This window comes from Pogona vitticeps, chromosome 3 (assembly GCF_051106095.1).
Source record: "Pogona vitticeps strain Pit_001003342236 chromosome 3, PviZW2.1, whole genome shotgun sequence".
Taxonomy (NCBI): domain Eukaryota; kingdom Metazoa; phylum Chordata; class Lepidosauria; order Squamata; family Agamidae; genus Pogona; species Pogona vitticeps.
The window spans coordinates 224,885,710-224,904,259 of NC_135785.1; the positions used below are offsets into that span (position 1 = coordinate 224,885,710).

General features: G+C 38.7%; 1 protein-coding gene across 2 annotated transcripts in view; it reads right to left on the reverse strand.

The window, feature by feature from the left end:
- The window catches only part of NECTIN3 (nectin cell adhesion molecule 3), a 111,419-nt gene that overhangs the window by 15,479 nt on the left and 77,390 nt on the right, over positions 1-18,550 (reverse strand). Inside the window, exons 6-7 of one of the 2 annotated variants that reach the window (XM_020809869.3) lie at positions 1,176-1,314; positions 585-669 (exon numbers count right to left, since the gene is read on the reverse strand). In XM_020809869.3, coding sequence (XP_020665528.3) covers positions 585-669; positions 1,176-1,314 — 224 coding nt within the window. Of the gene's footprint in view, positions 1-584; positions 670-1,175; positions 1,315-5,523; positions 8,418-18,550 lie in introns of those variants that run through there. The other variant, XM_020809860.3, reaches the window with a different exon arrangement.

Here is an 18,550-nt window from a genome sequence, read left to right on the forward strand (position 1 = left end):
GGAGAGAGAAGGAGTTGGGTTCTGTGTGAACACGTGTGGAGAGCCTGTATAAGCTTGAGCCTTTCGTTACCTGATTACATGATATTTGTGTTTTACCAATCCATGTGTACCAATCAATAAACATTTAGTTCTTTTATTTTTAAATCCATTCCAGTCTGTGTGACTCAATTCAGGGAATGGTTGGTGGCAGACTACCGGAAGTGTACAAGTGTGGTGACGTAGCGACCTTCCTTTGTGAGGTGGAAGGAGGCCGTTACATATAAAAGTAAATACAAAAAAAATCTTGACACAGTGTAATAATACGAAAAACATGTAACTCTCCTGCTTCTGTTGAACTGCCAATGCGTACCACTCACTCAATATGCTAGCTAGGGCTCATAGGAGGTGCAGCTAAACATCTTCTGAAAACAAACATTTCCCACTCCTGCCTTAAACAAAGACTGGTTCTTTGATTAGCAGAAATCTGTTTTGTATACTTTTTAAAATCAAATATGAACAAAGAACAGCCCAAGTATGAATAACATATGCTTTCCTGTTAGGGGATATATACAGGTTTGAATCTTTTCTTATAAGCAGTAACTTACTGGAAGAATTTCTTGTTTCTGAGAAAGAGAGAGCAAATTATCTTCATATGAAGACGGTGGCTTGTGTGTTGGTGGAAGATCAATCCTGAATTAGAAAAATATACAGTTTAATTACTATTAGAGAAATACAGATAATGTTTAGATTATCAGAGGTATAAATATTTAAATCTGTTATTATAGCATTATAAACATTTAACACTGCCAAGACTATTTTCAAATAATATCCACAAACATCACTTCCAAACATCAAAATATACATGTAACCCAATTCGAAAAAAAGGAAGGCAAAAAAAAAAATCATACATGTAATGACCTATAAACAGTAGTGCCAATTTTACTTCTCTCCTTCACATCAGAAATAATGCTACTAGGCGTATATTCAAGACACATCATGTCTCAGAGTATCTGAGATAGTAGAAACTTAAGATAAAAGATGAAACAAACACTTGTAATAGAATAGTTTTTTAGCTTCACAGTTTAAGACTTATTATTATTATTCAAAAATACCAGGCACAGGCAATCGAAAATTATAAAAACATTGACTAGTGCCAGATACAGGAGGAGGAGGAGGATGAACCTCAAAGAACTTACATTTTGTCCAGGTAAGAGGATCTTTTCTTTTTGGGAGTAAGCAGCACTGTTACAAAGATGGTAATAATAAAGAGAGCAAGTACTGCTCCAATTACAGCCCCAGCTACAGCTACTGACGATGACTGCTTAAATGGGACATCTGAAATATAATTCAATACACATTAGGATTTCAAGCAATGTTGTCAAAGCTCCTCTCACATTCTAAAAATAAAAATGAAGCTGGCTGATTTAGAGAACACAGTCAAACATTCTGTGAATCTATGATTTCTTAGTTCCAGTGCATGAGTCATCAACATCTGTATATCAAAACGTGGATTTAGGTTTTCAAAATATGGTTAGGAAAGGCAAATATGTTGACAAGAAAATGCTTTTCCATTTCTAACTCACAAAGTATTAAGTGTCTGAGACAACTGCCATTAAGAAAGAGATTTTTAAGCATATGTATAGGCAGGCCATACAAAAATGAATGCAAATTTAACACTGAAAATCACATTATTTTTGAAACATGCTGAAACATTATCGGGACCAACCATTCTCAGTGGGGGCCATATAGCTATAGGGGGGGGCTAGCACATTTTAAGGGTGTCACGGAGTGGAAACCATTCTTCACACAGCACCTTATAAGGTTTGATATATGACTTATACAATCCTGCTTTAGCCGGTATTTCTTTCATATTGGGTTTATGGCTAAAGCCAAAAAGAGAGTTGAGAATGGCTGATCTAAACATACAAAAATACACAAACACTTTAATGACTGATGTTGTACTTACCAAAGTACTCTTCCAGAAATTAAACTCCTTATCCCAAGGTAATCGTTATGCTTACTGCATAGATCTTTTTCTGTGCAAGCTATATTTTAAATACACATTAACTAAACAGATTCTATTTTCCACAAACACATTAGGCTAGATTTCTGTATTTTTGAAGTGATGAAACTTTTTAGTGACACAGGAACTATTTGATAATTGCACAACATAGATACCCACAATGTTCAGTGCTTCATCATGTCACAAATGGTGCACAGCAATAGATCTATAAGAACCATGTTAGTTCAGTTTTTATATACCACTGGTTACTTCTATGGCAAATAATGTCCTAAATGCATTATAATTATTTTCATATTGCTGTAAGAAGTGATTTGAATATTTCTGTTTCTCCCTCTCTGTATTTCCTGATTATTTTAATACAAAATCACTGAAAGAGAGTGCTGCTAAAATAAAACTCTCTGCAGCTTTAACAGTGACAAAGAAGCCACTGGCAATGGTGCGGCTAAAAAATATTGTAAATAAATAAATAAATAAATAAATAAATAAATAAATAAATAAATATTCTGGCAATATCCCTTAAAAAGGACATGTACCTTTGCAGTGGTTCTAAGGAGAAAATATCTATCTTTGGAGGACCCAATCTAACTAGAATATTAGTCAATCCAGGCCGCACACCACATGTTGACCAAAATCCTGAGTAGCTATGCAAGCAGTGTAACCTTTGGAGGCAAACTACAGTACAGTTGTGCCTGGACTTACGAACTTAATTGGTTCCAGAACTCCAGTAGTAACTCAAAATGGTCATAAGTTGAAGCACTATTTCCCATAGGAATACACTGAAATGCAATTAATCCATTCCAGCTGAAGGGGGGGGGCAAAAAAACCCCACTGCAAGACTCATCGGAAATGCGATTAATCCGTTCCGGCTGAAGGAGAAAAAAAAGAAAAGAAAAGCAAACAAACTGTGCAAGACCCTTTGGAAATGAAAAAAAGGAAAAAGAAAAAAGCAAACAATCCCCGCAAGACCCCTTGGAAATGGGGAAACAAACAGACAAACAAACAATCCCTGCAAGACCCATCGGAAATGGGAGGAAAAAAAAAACCAAAAGCAAACAAACCCTGCAAGACCCATTGGAAATGGGGGGGGACAAAAAACAAACCAATCCCGCAAGACCCATCAGAAATGGGAAAAACAAAACAAACAAACAAACAAACCTTGTGAGACCCATCACAGTATAAACATAATCCCACCACCCAGCCCAAAACCACACTGCAAAACCCACCCAGAACAGTTTTTAAAAAGTAGAAAGCAGCACCTCACCTTACCAGGCAGTCCGAAGCCTCCTCCAATTGCACACACTCTAACCACTGGGCGAAAGAGCTACAAAGAAGCAGCCTCTTTGCCTACCAATGGTCAGCAATTTGAATTCCCCTGCCTTTTTTCCTTCCTTTTTCTGGTTGTAACTCGAAGCTCCGGTCGCAAGTAGAACCAAATTTTGCGGCCAGAGCTGGTCGTAGCTCGAAATGGTTGTACATTGGGACGTTCGTAAGTCGAGGCACCACTGTATAGATACTATAAGTTGCACGCTAAGTCACAGATAATGGCTGCAGTGATTTACTTATGGCAATTTGCCTCCAAAGGCACACCAGTTGTGTTACACAAGTGCAACCAGGCACGGGGATTTTGGCCACTGTTTAATTGTCCCAATTTTTTTTGTTCCTTTACAAATGCAACCACTGAGGATGCAATCAGATGCAAAAGGTTGAGGCAGGGAACATCTTAAGACATCACCACCAGCATTAATAGTCTAAAAGTATAATAAGCAATTCTGATTATGTTAAATAAATTGGACCATGGAAATTATCCGATTGGATGGAAACTAATGCATGCTTAACCCATGTGAAGAAGAATGAGGGATACCTGCAATACAGAATGATTGGAAAAGAATGACTGTCTAGAAATTTATGACTACATGTCAACACACAAACCATTAATCCAACAATACTCTGAAAAGCAACTTGTAAAGCATACCTCATACACAATGATTTCATACAAGCAACTTCACACACCTGCGTAGGAAAACAATCACACCACAGAACTGAAATTATACAAGTATACATGTGATTCTTCAATACATAACTAAATACTATGTTGTCCCCAAATGATGTTCTTGAAAAGCTTCAGTCAATGGTCTGGATAAGGTCCTTTATTATACTGCTTTTCAATTTCTGGAAATTAAATTAGTGTTGATTGATCAAGTTTTTAAAGAATGAATATATCCTTTACATTATCCAGGCCACAGAGCTATTTTAAAATTCATATTTCTATAGTTTAACGGAGATGCAATTGACTTCTTAACTAGTGCCAACTCAGCACAATATTTTACACCCTTTGACTTTCATGGGCAAGTATAAACAACAGGATTCTGATCACAGGTAAATTTCATGAATGGTCCACTTTCTATGTCTTCTCTAAAAGAAGTCTAGTATGTCTGGCCTAAAACCAGATGGAAATTTGAAGGGGTAGAATTTCATTAGCATTGTGCCCTACTCTCGTTTAAGTCCCTACTTAACACTAGGGACTGTAGAATACTTCCTGTTACACAGCACCAAATGTGTATAGATATGTTTAGAAATACTACTATAAACATCTTGGTGCTGTTAATTTTTATCCCAAAGTTATATCCAGAGATAGATCCCACAGGGATTGTCACATCTTACTTGTAAGCACAAAAAATGCATTTGAAATTTGCATACAATTATTACCTGTGATGGCAATGTACCATTCAGTATGTCTTGCTCTTGGGCGTCCTATACAGTATACCAGAGGTCCCCAACCCCCGGTGTCAGTCCGTGGCCTAAGCCGGACCAATGAGAGAGACCTCCCGCCACCCCTGAATGCACTCACCCCTGCACAAATGGCGGTGTGGTGCTCACATGGGAGCATGAATGCTCGTGCGAGAGAGCGCTTGTTTGTGCATGTGCGGGGAGGTGCCCCCCTCCCCAGCCGGTCTGTGGACTGAAAAAGGTTGGGGACCACTGCTATAGACAACTGGTTGGCCACTATGAGAAGAGAATTGTAAACTAAACCCAGCAGTGCTTTATGTTCTTAGGTCTCTGTGACTTATATTCTGTCCATAGGTGCCATAACACATTTGGCATCTGTGAACAACACAGCTAGAGAAACTTAGCATGTGCAACAATTAAAAACTTTACTGCTTTATCTATTACTTAATAAGATTGTAAGCCATGTATGTAATTATTGTACAACTGGTCTGTAGGAGTCTAGTGGATGTACACTCGTACTATGTAAGGGATTTGCCAAAAGAATTTAGTTCAATATAATCTGTCCCTATTGACAAGAGGCTATATTGATGATTATGCTACCTCTAAAAGTTATTTCCAAACATATTAAAACACAACTCGTATCTGAAGATGCTATACAGGAATACCTGACATGATTCATAGTCAGCAGTTTCATTTTCTAGCCTACAACTACTGTACTTGTCTACACACAATTAGTACTTGTTTTATTTTATATATCTTTAAATCATTTAGGTATATGACCTGCATTCAAGAAATTACTTTAACAAAAGATTTATTTCACACAACAGCTATTCATACTTACAATCAATTCTCTATTTACACCAAACATACAATAGGTAAGAAACACTGCAACACTGAACATCTTTAACCTATTATGAACTTCATAAACTGTAAAACTCTGGATAAAATAAACTTATCATAAGGAACATAGAATATCAGGTACTTGCTTTTAGGTTTGAGTCTTACATGTAAGCTTTACGGAGGGCTTACAGAGAGTATGCCATTATGGATTACAAAGGAGATGTTCCTAAAACCACAAGATACCTTTGAAAAAGAAATTTAAAAACCACAAAATTTAAGACCTGCTGTTAGGTTAGGATCTGATCAAAAGCTATCTGAACTAAGCAGTTCAGGTAGTAATGGATCTGATCCATGAATGAAAGAAACTACTTTGAGGTTGCAGGCAAGCATAGTTCAATACTTGTACTTCCAAATATACTGAATAGAGACTTTGGTCAACAAAATTAGAGTAATGACTTGAAGTATCAATTTGATAGAGATGTGTAGAAAATCAGTTTCATGTATAAACTGCAGTCACATTTTGAAGACATACAACCAGGTCACAGTGTACTATCAAAACTGCACCTTAATACAGATACTGTACTCACTGAGAAGCTCTGAATACTGCAGATCTTTTGGTAATATGTTCATATTACTCCAAAACATAATATTGAGAAATGGTAGCTAAAAAGCATTGGTGTTGTGCATACTCATGCTGCCAAGTTCATCTTAAATTTTATATGAACCATTGTTCTTTCGTCTCCAGTTTGTTGAAGCACACGCTAATCGTTTCAGTTTTTCACATATTCAATCAGAAGAAAGTCTCCACCAATTTCAAGGAGACATGCTTCTAAGCAAGCATTATTAAAACTACTGCCGAGTTCTTACTGGTTGCACTCTATCCTCTGCATAACCAACTACTACTGTACATTCAATTTCTAAGCCTGTATGTGTGCCATATTTTTAAAGCAACAACCATCTCCTGCAACAGAGAAAGCGAATCTCCTTCTTACAGTATTTGTTTCTCCCCACCTGATCAGCTCCTTAATTTGACAGTAATCTCTCCTACACCACTACAAATTTTTAAAGCAGCATAAATTGTTCATAATGCCTCCTGGGAGACATATAATTTGCTGATGTATTTCTAATCTAAGTTGACATTTCTTCATGTCTTGTAACATACACTTCATTCTTCCCTCTCAAAATATGCATTGTTTTCCAGAGGGACACGTGTTTACAAAACACAACTTAGCAATATGGGAAAAGTTAGAATTCACGTTCTTTAGTTCACAAACAGCACATATCTTTCTTTCAAATCACTTAACTCTCAAAAATAAAAAAAAATAAAAAAAATAAAATCCAAATGTTTATTTATTAAATGCATCTTCACTGAAATACAGAAGTTGCATCTGGATTTCTACCCAACACATTCCTAGCTTTGTGCTTAATGAACGTTCTGTACAGTGCTCAGGGATATTTTTAATATCTCCCCAAGTTTTTTTTAAGGTAAGATAAACCATTTGTTATTGAAGCGATATTTAATAAATCTTTTGGAAATGTATCTAAAGTTTATGGAATCTAATATTTCAGTGCTTGTAAATAAAACACAATGTAAAAATATAGTGTTCCTGTTCCATTGAAAGATTAGTTCATTGGAAAGTCTGCTGCAGCAGATCAGTGCAACATGTAATCTCTAAAAGATACCACCCACTACAGTATCTAATTATGGCAAGGCTCAAAAATGTAGAGGTATTAAATTTTGTGCAGAAACCTAGAAATAAAGCTTTGAAAAAACCATGCCATCAGAATATTTCATATCATAAAAATAATTTTTGTAAACAAAATGTGCCTTAGATCAACTCTGTTTCTGAAACAGTTTCATATTACCTTTTAGTAGAATTATAGATCAAAAACTTCATTCAAGATCATTCTTGACCATAAATTTGAACTCACAAGGAAAGACAGTTGCTTCATTTCAATTTTTTATAACATTTTCATTTTCTCCTCTTAGCACTTTGTTTTTATCCTGTGCTATAGGCCAAATAAAGCACTATATTCAATTTCGTATTTTCTGAAAGACAGTAGTACAGCATCGAAAAAATCATAAAGCAGCTTCAATACATTTAAATGAGGTTTTTACATTTCACTCGTCAAGTTAGAATATAAAAAGCTTGGAAATCAACTTCAAAAAGCTTATTCCTCAAGAAAAAGTATAAACAATCTGAAAGTGATCAACTAATGAAGGAGCTTTATGTATAGTCAGGACATGAAAGTGGTCATTACACATACCACTCCTTTCGAGAAATTACAGAGCCATCTACATGTGAAACTAAGTCATCTTCGTTTTCTTCATAACATTCGTCACCCAAGTACTTCATTCCCAGTGTTCCACCTTCATAGTAATCCATTGGTCTTTCATATCTGTCCTGGTACCTGTTAATAGTGTCTACTTTGTTCCAGTCTGTTTTCTCAGAGTCTCCCAAGTAGTCTTTTGTTATGAGACTGTTCACAGGATGCTTTATTTCTTTTTTCACACTGTCAGGGTAAGAATCCACATCCTCTACCTGGAGGGTATCTATCTGAGACTCCTTTTGCATATCTGATGGTGGACTGTAGTTCTTGGCAAAGTAGTCACCACGGAACGTCCTCCTCCTATACCACATAACTCCAACCAAGACACAGACAAGTATCAGGAAAAGAGCCCCGCCCACCGCAGCACCGATGATGGTGCCCCAATTGTCTTCCTGCATTTCTGGCCATGATGATGTTGGAAAAAACCTTAATTTGGGTTGAGTTGCTAAACCTGTGATGCCATCAGTTGAAGGAAGCCATGGAATCGTGGGTGGTGAGGTGGTAGTAGTAGGAGGATCTAATGAAAGAGCAAAGAGATACAGAAGACACAGAAAAGGCAAAGAATGTCAATGCAACTAAATTAAGAGCTGATAAGAAAGCACAGTTGATGAGTAAGTAAGTGTACTTTAACATAGTTTTTCATTCTTCACTTAATTCCAAGATTGTTCATTACTTCAGATACAATGAACTCAAACCCTCCAGATAATTACTGAAATATGGGAAAAAAATCTAATCCAACTAGTTCCATGTTGTCTTAAAGCAAATATGGATTAATTCCATCAGCTGAGAAGTACAACTCTTCCTTCTTTTCCAAGTCAGAATTTAAAATGAGCATTGCTAAAGAATGAAAAACTATAGATTGCATGCCAAAGTTAGCCAGATATATTAACCTCTCCCCCCAAATATGTAGTGGTATGATTTGTTCTGATAGCTACCATTTTAAAACAATAACAGCATGGTAAGCATTTCAATGCTTTTTCAATTCTTACTGGAACTAGAGAACATTTGATCTAGGCAATAATTATTTAGAAAAATTATGGAATAAATAAATGAGAAATTTGGTTTCTCATCCCCCCTCCCATTTCTTTAGTTTGTATCAAAAGCAACTAGAAGTGATGAAGTTATAATTTCATTTTGCTTTTCAGGATGTGTACTTAAAGATTATGGAATACATACAGTCCATATTAGACATCAACCATGCTCAGGTGTACCAGACCTTCTTATGCAAATTAAGGACAAGTTTATATTTGGGTACTTAAAGAGTAGTTTATGGATGGTATTCCAGTGACTTAGATTATAACTACTGCCATGTAGCAAAGAGCTTTGGGCTTCTTCATATCTAGCAGGAGCCACCTTTTCAATTTTCTTTCTGTGCCATCAAATCAATTCTGACTTATGGTGATCCTTTCCCGGTTTCCTAGGTAAAAAATACTCAGACGTGGGAGAACCCTGGGACTGTGCAGCTTGCCCAAAGCCACATATGCTGGCTCTTCTGGAACACAAAGTGGGAAACTAAACTGAACTGAACTGCTTTGGTCAAAGCTATCTAAAAACCTCAAATGTCTGGGTGTTAAGATCATCACAGAAAACCATTATCTTGGTGCATTTGGTTGGGAGCCTTTTCTGTTGCCGCTCTCAGACTCTGGAACTTCCTGCAACAGGAGGCCAGGCTTTGCTGTCCTTTCAGCAAGCAGACAAAGACCTTTATCTTCAGACAAACTTTCCCTTAGTGACCAGCAGTTTAAGAGGAGTTTTGAAATGAAATAGTTTGTGTTTTTATTGCTTCTGAATTTGTTTTAGTAATATTTTATCTAGCATTTTAAATATGTTATTTAATTCATCATAAATATTTGAATAATTGTTTTTAGCTTTCAAACATTGTCATTTTAAATTAAGTAACCCCCTTGGGTTCTTTATTAGGAGAAAGGCAGGATGAAAATATTTTAAACAAACAAACAAAACACCCAACCTTTGGCTAAGCAGCCATATACCTATCTAGCCATCATCTTCTTAATACCAAATAACCATTATCTTGAAATTTTACTGAGTTTTTACAGTATGATATGGCTGCTGGTCTAAGTAAAAAACCATTAAAATTCCATTCAGAATAATCAAAAGTCATTGGCTATGTCTAACACAATTCTTAGGATCTTGGCCATTATGACATATAATAAAAACATGAATAATGCTTAAGGTTAAATATCTTCAAACAGATAATGTAAAAATAAAAGAGTTAGGAACACTCGATTCAGATTATTTAAAATAATAAGTGACTATCTGCAACATTAACACACAGCTTGATGGGCAAATACAGTGGCTAAATTTTTATCCCTAGGTCGCACTGCAGGCCATATCAGATGCAAAAATATTTAGAGCATGTAATTCCTTTCCCCCAAAACACAAACACCAGAAGTGGCTGAAAATCTGCTTCAGTTCTGACTGAGGGACTTGGGAACTCTGTGAGTACTTCCTGACAAACCAGCACCCGTGGAAGCTTCCAGGAATGGCCAAATGACTTGGGGCTGGCAACAGTTCTTTTGGGGGGGACGGCATGGATGGCCACGGGGGCTTATCAGGGGCCTCAAAAGCAACCTTGGTGGTGCACTAACATATAGCCCTGTGAAATTAAGGGGGGAACTGTTAATGAAATGTTAGTGTAACATTTAGGCTGTTCTCTGACATTTTTAACTGAGTAGGCAAGGCAAGTCTAGAATAATTTAGTTACATATGTTGATAAAATTTATGTAATTTTAAGCACTACTGTGATTATATTTGAATAGTTATATTCCAAATAATTCAATTAATTCATATTGCTTTAAAGAGAAAGCTCAATTTTCTAAGTTGTAAAAACTTCATTTGCAATGCCTTGTTTACCAAGTTAAAAAGTCAGTACATTTCATAGAATGCTACAGTTGTTAGATCTATATTATTTGTCATTACATGATTATTAATTCACTTCCATTGAGTGATTTGTTAAATCCTTTATACATATACTAAAGTACATTACATTAAACAAAGAAGAAAAGAGAAACAAAAAAAAGAGATAATACATAGATGAACATGTGGTTCTACACCAAGGATGTTTTATGTTTTTAAAAAGTTAATAAAGTCCACTTAAATCATTCTAACAATAAATTTAGATTTCACAATCTTCCAAAATAAATGTATCATTAGATAATACAAACATACATACATTTTTTTTCGGAATATGCTGCTCTTCATGCTTTGAAAATATGTGTTTTTGATTAGGTGGTGTTTAGCTAGCAAACCAGGTTCCCTTTTTTTTCCTATTTACATTTTTTTCTACTACCTAGCCATTAAGGCATGGCTTGCAATACACCACTGGCCCAATTAGGCAGTTAGAGAAATTTACAGGGCTTAGTGGTTCCTCTTCCTTTACTCATTTTTTTCTTTCTTTTAGTCACGTTAGATGAAGGGCAAAAAATTATAGCAGCTAAAGATTGCAGACATTTGGCCTTGTTTTCTCTTTAAGTCCATGTCTATGATCCTCTTATCCACAGGTGACTTTCTATAAATCTGACACCCTTAAATCCACAAGGTTTATAAGTCTTCTTGAAAATCTGTTCTCCTATTTTCCCTCACAATTTTTTCCTCTAATTCACCAGCATGGAATTCTTCTCCTCTGAATACTAACTTTCAATACTATGAAATTCCTATATTTTATATAGTGACGTTTTGACAACAGCATTGATGACTATGTTACTATATTTAGAATTAAATGACCAGCAAAACGATCAAATGTTTATATCATATATTATAGCTATATAAAAAATGTCATATGCAAATACAAGGAGATTTAAGGGCATTACAAAAATTTCACATTTTATAAATTAATTGATACTGTGTTTCCGCGAAAATAAGCCCTACACCAAAAATAAGCCCTAGTTAAGTGAAACCCTGCACTCCACCAGGGACTCACCAGGATCCTCCCAAGCCCTCAAGAGATACCTAAAACTTCTTCTCGACCTCTCCCACTTCCCTTGCTTGCAGAGCGGCTGGACACCCAGGGATAGGGTTGCCAGATACATGTGTACAAAAAGGAGGACATATGGGGGGGCTCTGTGTACGGGGAGGGGTGGGGGGATGTCACTTTTGGAATTAGGTATTGGGGAGAATAGCTCTTTGATCATGGGGCAATACCATAACTATTCAACCTACTCAGTCTTGAAAGGTCAAGACAGGGAACGTTACATTTTTTTGGACTACAAAACTCAGAATCCACTGGCCGCTGTGTTTTCGTGTTTTAAAAAATGTTTAAAAATAAAAACAAAACAAATCTACATATACACTTACTGGGCTCCCAGGACCAATGGAGACAATCTATTCCTTTAATGGAGACCCATCCCCCTTGTTTTATTTATTGAATTTTTTATTTTAATAAAAGCATAATAAAGTGAAATAAAAAGTTTAAAAAGTTGTGTGACAGATTTGAAACACTTTATAAAAACCAGGGGGGAAAAAACAGAAGGCGTGGATTTCCTCAGCTTGAGAAATGCAAAGGGTAGAGAAAATGAATTTGCAAACAGACAGACAGACAGACAGACAGACAGACAGACAGACACACACACACAAAGCCATTTTCTCCAACCTTTGCAATTTCTCAAGTTGAGAGAAATCCGCTTGTGTGTGTGTGTATGTGTGTGTTCCAGCTCCCACAAGCATAGGCGATAACCCTGCATATGCACCTGGACCTGGAAACACACTCTGCACATGCCCCAGGGTTGGGGGGGTCAGGGCAGAAGGGGGACATAAAGGTGCCTCCTGTTCCCCGGCTTTAGGAGGAAGGAGGGACCGGACTGGCCCCTATTTCCCTGGCTTTGAACTGCCACCCCGCCAAACCCCAGAACAGCCTCCCCTCCTGCAGGCAAGCAAGTGCACTCACTTCATTCCTGTCCGTTTCCATCCATCCATCTCTCTCGCACCTTCCTGCCTTATTCAGCTCCAGGCAGAAGCAGCCATCCACAAGCCGGGGATTGATTGCCCAGGGCTGTCAGCCCTAAACAATCAACTCACCTTATCTCCGATCTCTGATAGAACCCAGGATTTACAAGTGCCTCAACCAAGGAAGTACCAGGGAGCGGTTGGGCTGCTGGGGGTGGGGGAGGGGAGGGGTGGAGATACAAAAGCCGGATATTTTGAAGTTTTTCAGTTTTGCCTGCTGGACAGAGGACATGATCCTGAAAAGTAGGACATGTCCTCCTTTTGCTGGACGTCTGGCAACCCTAGCCAGGGAGGAAGGAGCTGCATGCCATCAGGAACTTGCTTCTTGGCTGCTAAGTTCCCAATGGCTCTTGGGGCTCGCACCTCTGCAGTGTGTGCGCTTCCCCTCCCCACCCGTGTGCGTCCAGGTGAGGATAACAAAGCACAATGTTGGAGGGAGAGAGGTGATTTCGGAGCTCCAACCCCTGCCATCCCTTGAAAATAAGCCCTAATGCATTTTTTAAAGCAAAAATTAATATAAGACCCTGTGTTGTTTTCAGGGAAACACGGTATACCATTAACTATGGGGAACAAAAAGGAAATGGAGGAGAGAGTTATACTTCACACATAATAAATTACCTAATGATATTGTTGAAATTCTTTCTCCGGGAGATGAAGGTGTCAGGTAAAGGCATTGTCTAAATTGAGAGTGCAGGATTTAAACCTGAAACTTTCTTTAGTCTCACTTCAACACTAACCAGTATACAGTATGGTAATCACACCACATTTACCTCTAGGTAAATTCTGTACTTTCTTCTTATAAAATCCATTACTTGTCACTAATCTCTCACACAGTAATATGTCTTCATTTTCCTTTTTTATTTGATTCTTTATGCCACTCTTCAATTCACCAAAATTCCCAGAGTGCCTTACAGGCAGAAGAATGAAATAGTATCTTGTTTAGCACGAACACCTTTGAAAGTTTATACCACTAAAATTTTATTTGGAAGGTGGTTCACTATTTTATGAAATTGTAAATCTATGCTGCAGCCTACAATGAAAGGTGATGAAATTTAGATTTTACTACAAACTTGTAATACATGTTATACTTATATTGTAAATACCATTTCCCTGAAAATAAGACTTAACCTGAAAATAAGCCCTAGTATAATTTTTCAGGATGCTCATAATATAAGCCCTACCCTAAATATAAGTCTCAGTTAAATGAAACCCCGCCCTCCACCATTGTGCAGCAACCACAAATAAAACATCCCTTGAAAATAAGCCCTAATGCATTTTTGGAGCAAAAGTTAATGTAAGACCCTGTCTTAATATAACATGAAAAAACCATATCTGCAAAAAAATACCCCAAGAAAACAAGAAAAGTAAAACAGAATACTGATACAGATATAACATCTGAGACTTAAATCATCTGCTGAAACTGAATTTAAATGGCAGCTTTCTTCCAGAACGGGGACCTAAGATGGCTTAAAGCAGTGATGGCGAACCTTTTTGATCCCAAGTGCCCAAACTAGGGAAGTAAAAAAACAAAAAACCCAGCGGGCATCAGCGAAAGTGGCAGCGGAAGGGGGAATCCTGGGCACGGAAGTGCCTCCAGACCCCACTCTGGATCTGCCTCCAGTTGTGCACAACCCCACCACTGCTTATAGGTCAGCCAGCCTGCCACCACCAGCACCAGCTGTTCCGGATCCTGGCCTGCTGCCTCTCGGGGTGCTAGCAGGGCGGCTGCCACATCCTCAGGTTTCACTGCTGGGGGTAGCGATCCAGCGACTTCTGGCTCTGTATGCCAGCTGTGGCACATGTGCCATAAATTTGCCATCGTTGGCTTAAAGTGACAAGTTAGGCACTAGGAACCCATGGCTCTTCTGGGAGAAAACATTCCAAAGCTGAGACAGCTCTACTAAAAAGGTCCCTCCCTGTTCATAATGAAGAGTGTAACTCACTCACTGAGCTGAATTCAATGGTTTGTATACAATCCTGAATTCAAAAGCTTAAAGTTATCAACTCCCAACATTTCTTTGAAATAATACATGAGGAATTTGCTTCTTCTGATTTATGCTTACTCATACTGCACTTTAGGTGTAGCTACTCTCCTCTTAGTTTGGCACATGCACTGTTCCTAAGTATTTACAACACAAAAACAATATCTGTTCAGCTGCCATATGTGGAATATGAAATTGAATGGTTATCACATCATACTTTAGAGATGTAACAGATTTTCATAATTCCCTGACTGAAAATACAGACGTGAGAAACTCTCTCTAAAGTACAGGAAATGTTGATACAAGAGCAACAAACATCAAGCACCCTTTGTGTCTAAGAAATTGGATTCTGGTCCATGAAAACTCAAAAGTAGAACAAATCAGTAAGGTTCTGTCCTTTGCCTTCCCCCCTCTTTTATTCCCTTTAATTTTATCAATTACAGACTGTCATGTTCCCACCTGTCCCTTGGTTATTTCACCAAGCAAAGGCACAAGTGCCGTGTCGTTCAGCTGCCACCAGTTGATTACATTAACTTTATTCACTATTAATGACAGAGGTCCAAGTAGAAATGGTTTATTGTTACAAGTTATAACAGTCCAGTCAATGACATCAACTCTCAACTAAACATCCGTCTCTCTTCACTCTCAATCCCCTACTCTTCTTCTCTCTCTCCCTCCTTTTCTTCACTTAACTCCATCCCCTCACCAACGCCTACTGGTGCATGCAAATCTCAATATAAATATTAATGAGCAGGTTGAACGCTACATCGCTCCCCCCAATTAGTTTTTTTAGGAGGGGAAACTTAATGGTTTGCCCTCATGAACAAAGGTTCATGGAGGAAGGCAAATATTAATTTCTTACATTACTAAGGATACTTACTATTATTTTTACTATCACTGTACCTACCACTTAGTTTATTAAAATTCAAGCCGTTTTTTCACTTTAAGCATAGGTAAAGATAAAGGTTGCCCTTGACATTTAGTGCAGTCGTGCTCATCTCCGTTTTCAAGCCATAGAGCGAGCGTTTTGTCCGAAGACAGTTTCCATGGTCACGTGGCCAGCACGACTAGACACGGAACGCCGTTACCTTCCCACCAAGGTGGTACCTATTTATCTATTCCTATTGTTACATGCTTTCAAACTTCTAGGTTGGCAGGAGCTGGGAGAAGTGATGGGAGCTCACTCCGTTGTGTGGATTCGATCTTACGACTGCTTGGTCTTCTGACCTTGTAGCACAGAGGCTTCTGTGGTTTAACTCACAGAGCCACCATCACATAACTATTACAGTTAATATTGAACTCAAAAAAGAGAAATTTCTCTATTCATTTGGCCTTCTAGACAAAGTGTCCGCTACTATATTATGAGATCCTTTTACACTGCTGATTTCAAGATCAAAGTCTTCCAAAATCAGCACCCATCTTGTAAGTTTGCTGCTATTAGATTTCATAGTTCGGAGCCACACCAAAGGGGAATGGTCAGTGCAGAGGATGAACTTCCTTCCCCAAATTTAGGGCCTCGGCTTTTGCAGCATCCATACAACAGCTAGACACTCTTCCTTGATGGTGGATAAATGTCTCTCACCAGGCTGGAGTTTCCTGCTGATGCAAGTCACTGAATGTAGACCCCTACCATCGTCCGCCTGGCACATCATGGCTCCCAGTCCCACACTCGATGCAGCCATATAAATGATGAACTCATAGTCAAAGTCCAGTGCAATAAGGACAAGTCTTGAAGTCAGCGCCCTCTTCAGACGATCGAAGGCTGCCTGGAACCCTGATGCCCACTGGATGTTTTCAGCTTGCTTCTTTTGAGTTAAGTTTGTCAACGGAGCAACTATCTCACTAAGCTTTGGGACAAAAAGACAGGTTACTTACCTGTAACCATGGTTCTTCAAGTGGACCTCTGTGAATCCACACAAAAGGGTTAAGTCAGCGCCTGCGCTGGACCTCTCGGAATATTCCAGAGCTTCAAGAGAAAAGTAACAAATGCTCCACCTGCCTCAGCCTCCAGTTCCATTTATCCGCCACGATAACCCGAGTTTAAGCTAGGTATGTTGAGTGACGGATAGTGGGGAGGCTGGGTGGGATTGTGTGAATTCACAGAGGTCCACTTGAAGAACCATGGTTACAGGTAAGTAACCTGTCTTTCTTCATCATGGCCTCTGTGAATACACATAAAAGGGTGACTAGCATGCCCACTTACTGGAAGGTGGGCCGTCACTGAAGTACAGATGTCAACACCACTCTCCTGAAGCCTGTCTCTCTTTTAGCTCTCAAGTCCAGTCTGTAATGTGTAATGAAGGTGGAGACGTTGGACCAAGTGGCAGTCCTGCAGATATCAGGGACATCAATGCCATGTAGTAGGGCTGTAGAGGTAGCCATGGCTCTAGTAGAATGAGCCCTAAGGCCCTCAGGTGGAGTCCTGTGTTGTAACTGGCATGCCAAGGAAATAGTCGAGACAAGCCATCTGGAGAGGGTTGAGGATGAAGCTGGAGAGCCTTTCTTATGGCCATAGAAGCATAAAAACAGTCTAGGAGAGGCACAGAAGTCTCTGGTATGAGAAACATAAAAGGTTAACGCCCTTCTGACATCAAGGGTGTGGAGCATGTGCTCAGTGTCAGTCTTCAGATCCAGGAAAAGAGTCGGTAGTAGTACTGGATGATTCACATGAAAGTCAGTGACCACTTTAGGTAAAAAGGACAAATCTAGGTGTAATATCACTTTTTCTCGAAAGAATTGTAAATATGGTTGGTCTGATCATAAAGCTGCAAGTTCACTTGCTCTCCTTGCAGATGTAATGGCCACAAGGAATAAAGTCTTAAGAGATAGCAACCGTAGATCACATGTCGCCATTGGTTCAAAGGGAAGTTGGGTCAATGCATGTAATACCACATGAAGAGACCACTGAGGTGTTGGTGACTTAATGGGTGGTCTGAGGTTAGTGAGTCCTTTGAGAAACGCCTTGAGTGTAGGATGTGAGAAAAGGCGTGCTGAATTCGAGTCTCTGGATTGAAAAGACATAACTGCAGCAGTATAAACTTTAAGAGTTGAAAGGGAAAGGCCAAGATCAAATAGATAGCATAGGTATTGGAGCAAAGTGGAGAGTGAAACAGGAGAAGTTTCAGAGTGTCTACTTTCAGCAAAGTTAACAAAATTCTTCCACTTGTAGGAATATAGACGAGTGGTAGAGGGCTTCCTAGCACTATCTAGGACCTCCTTGATCGCGGGGAGATCCTCCACACTGTACATCTGGGTGGAGAACAGTGTCTGCATCCTGCGTGAGAAGATGCAGTAGAGGTGGTAGCTTGACCATGTCTGATGTCATTGCCTGAAGCATGGGGAACCAGGTTTGCCGAGGCCAGTGTGGCGCTACTAGTATTGCCTCTGATTTTGTGTGACGTAGTCTGATCAAAGTTCTTTGTACAGTGGGGTCTCGACTTACGAATGACCCTACTTGCAAACAATTCAACTTACAAACCCGCCCTATAGGGGAAATAAGGACTCAACATAAGGAGGAAGGGGAAAAAAGGAGAAGAAGAAAAAGAAGAAGAAAGGAGGGAAAGGAAATAATATGGCGTCAAGAAAGAAGGAAGACTCGCCAGGATACGCCACTTCAGGGGCAGCCAAATTCATGATGCCAGATTCTTTTAAAGCCGCGATGCAAGATTTGCAATCTAACATCATTAAACAAGTTTCGGAGCAGATC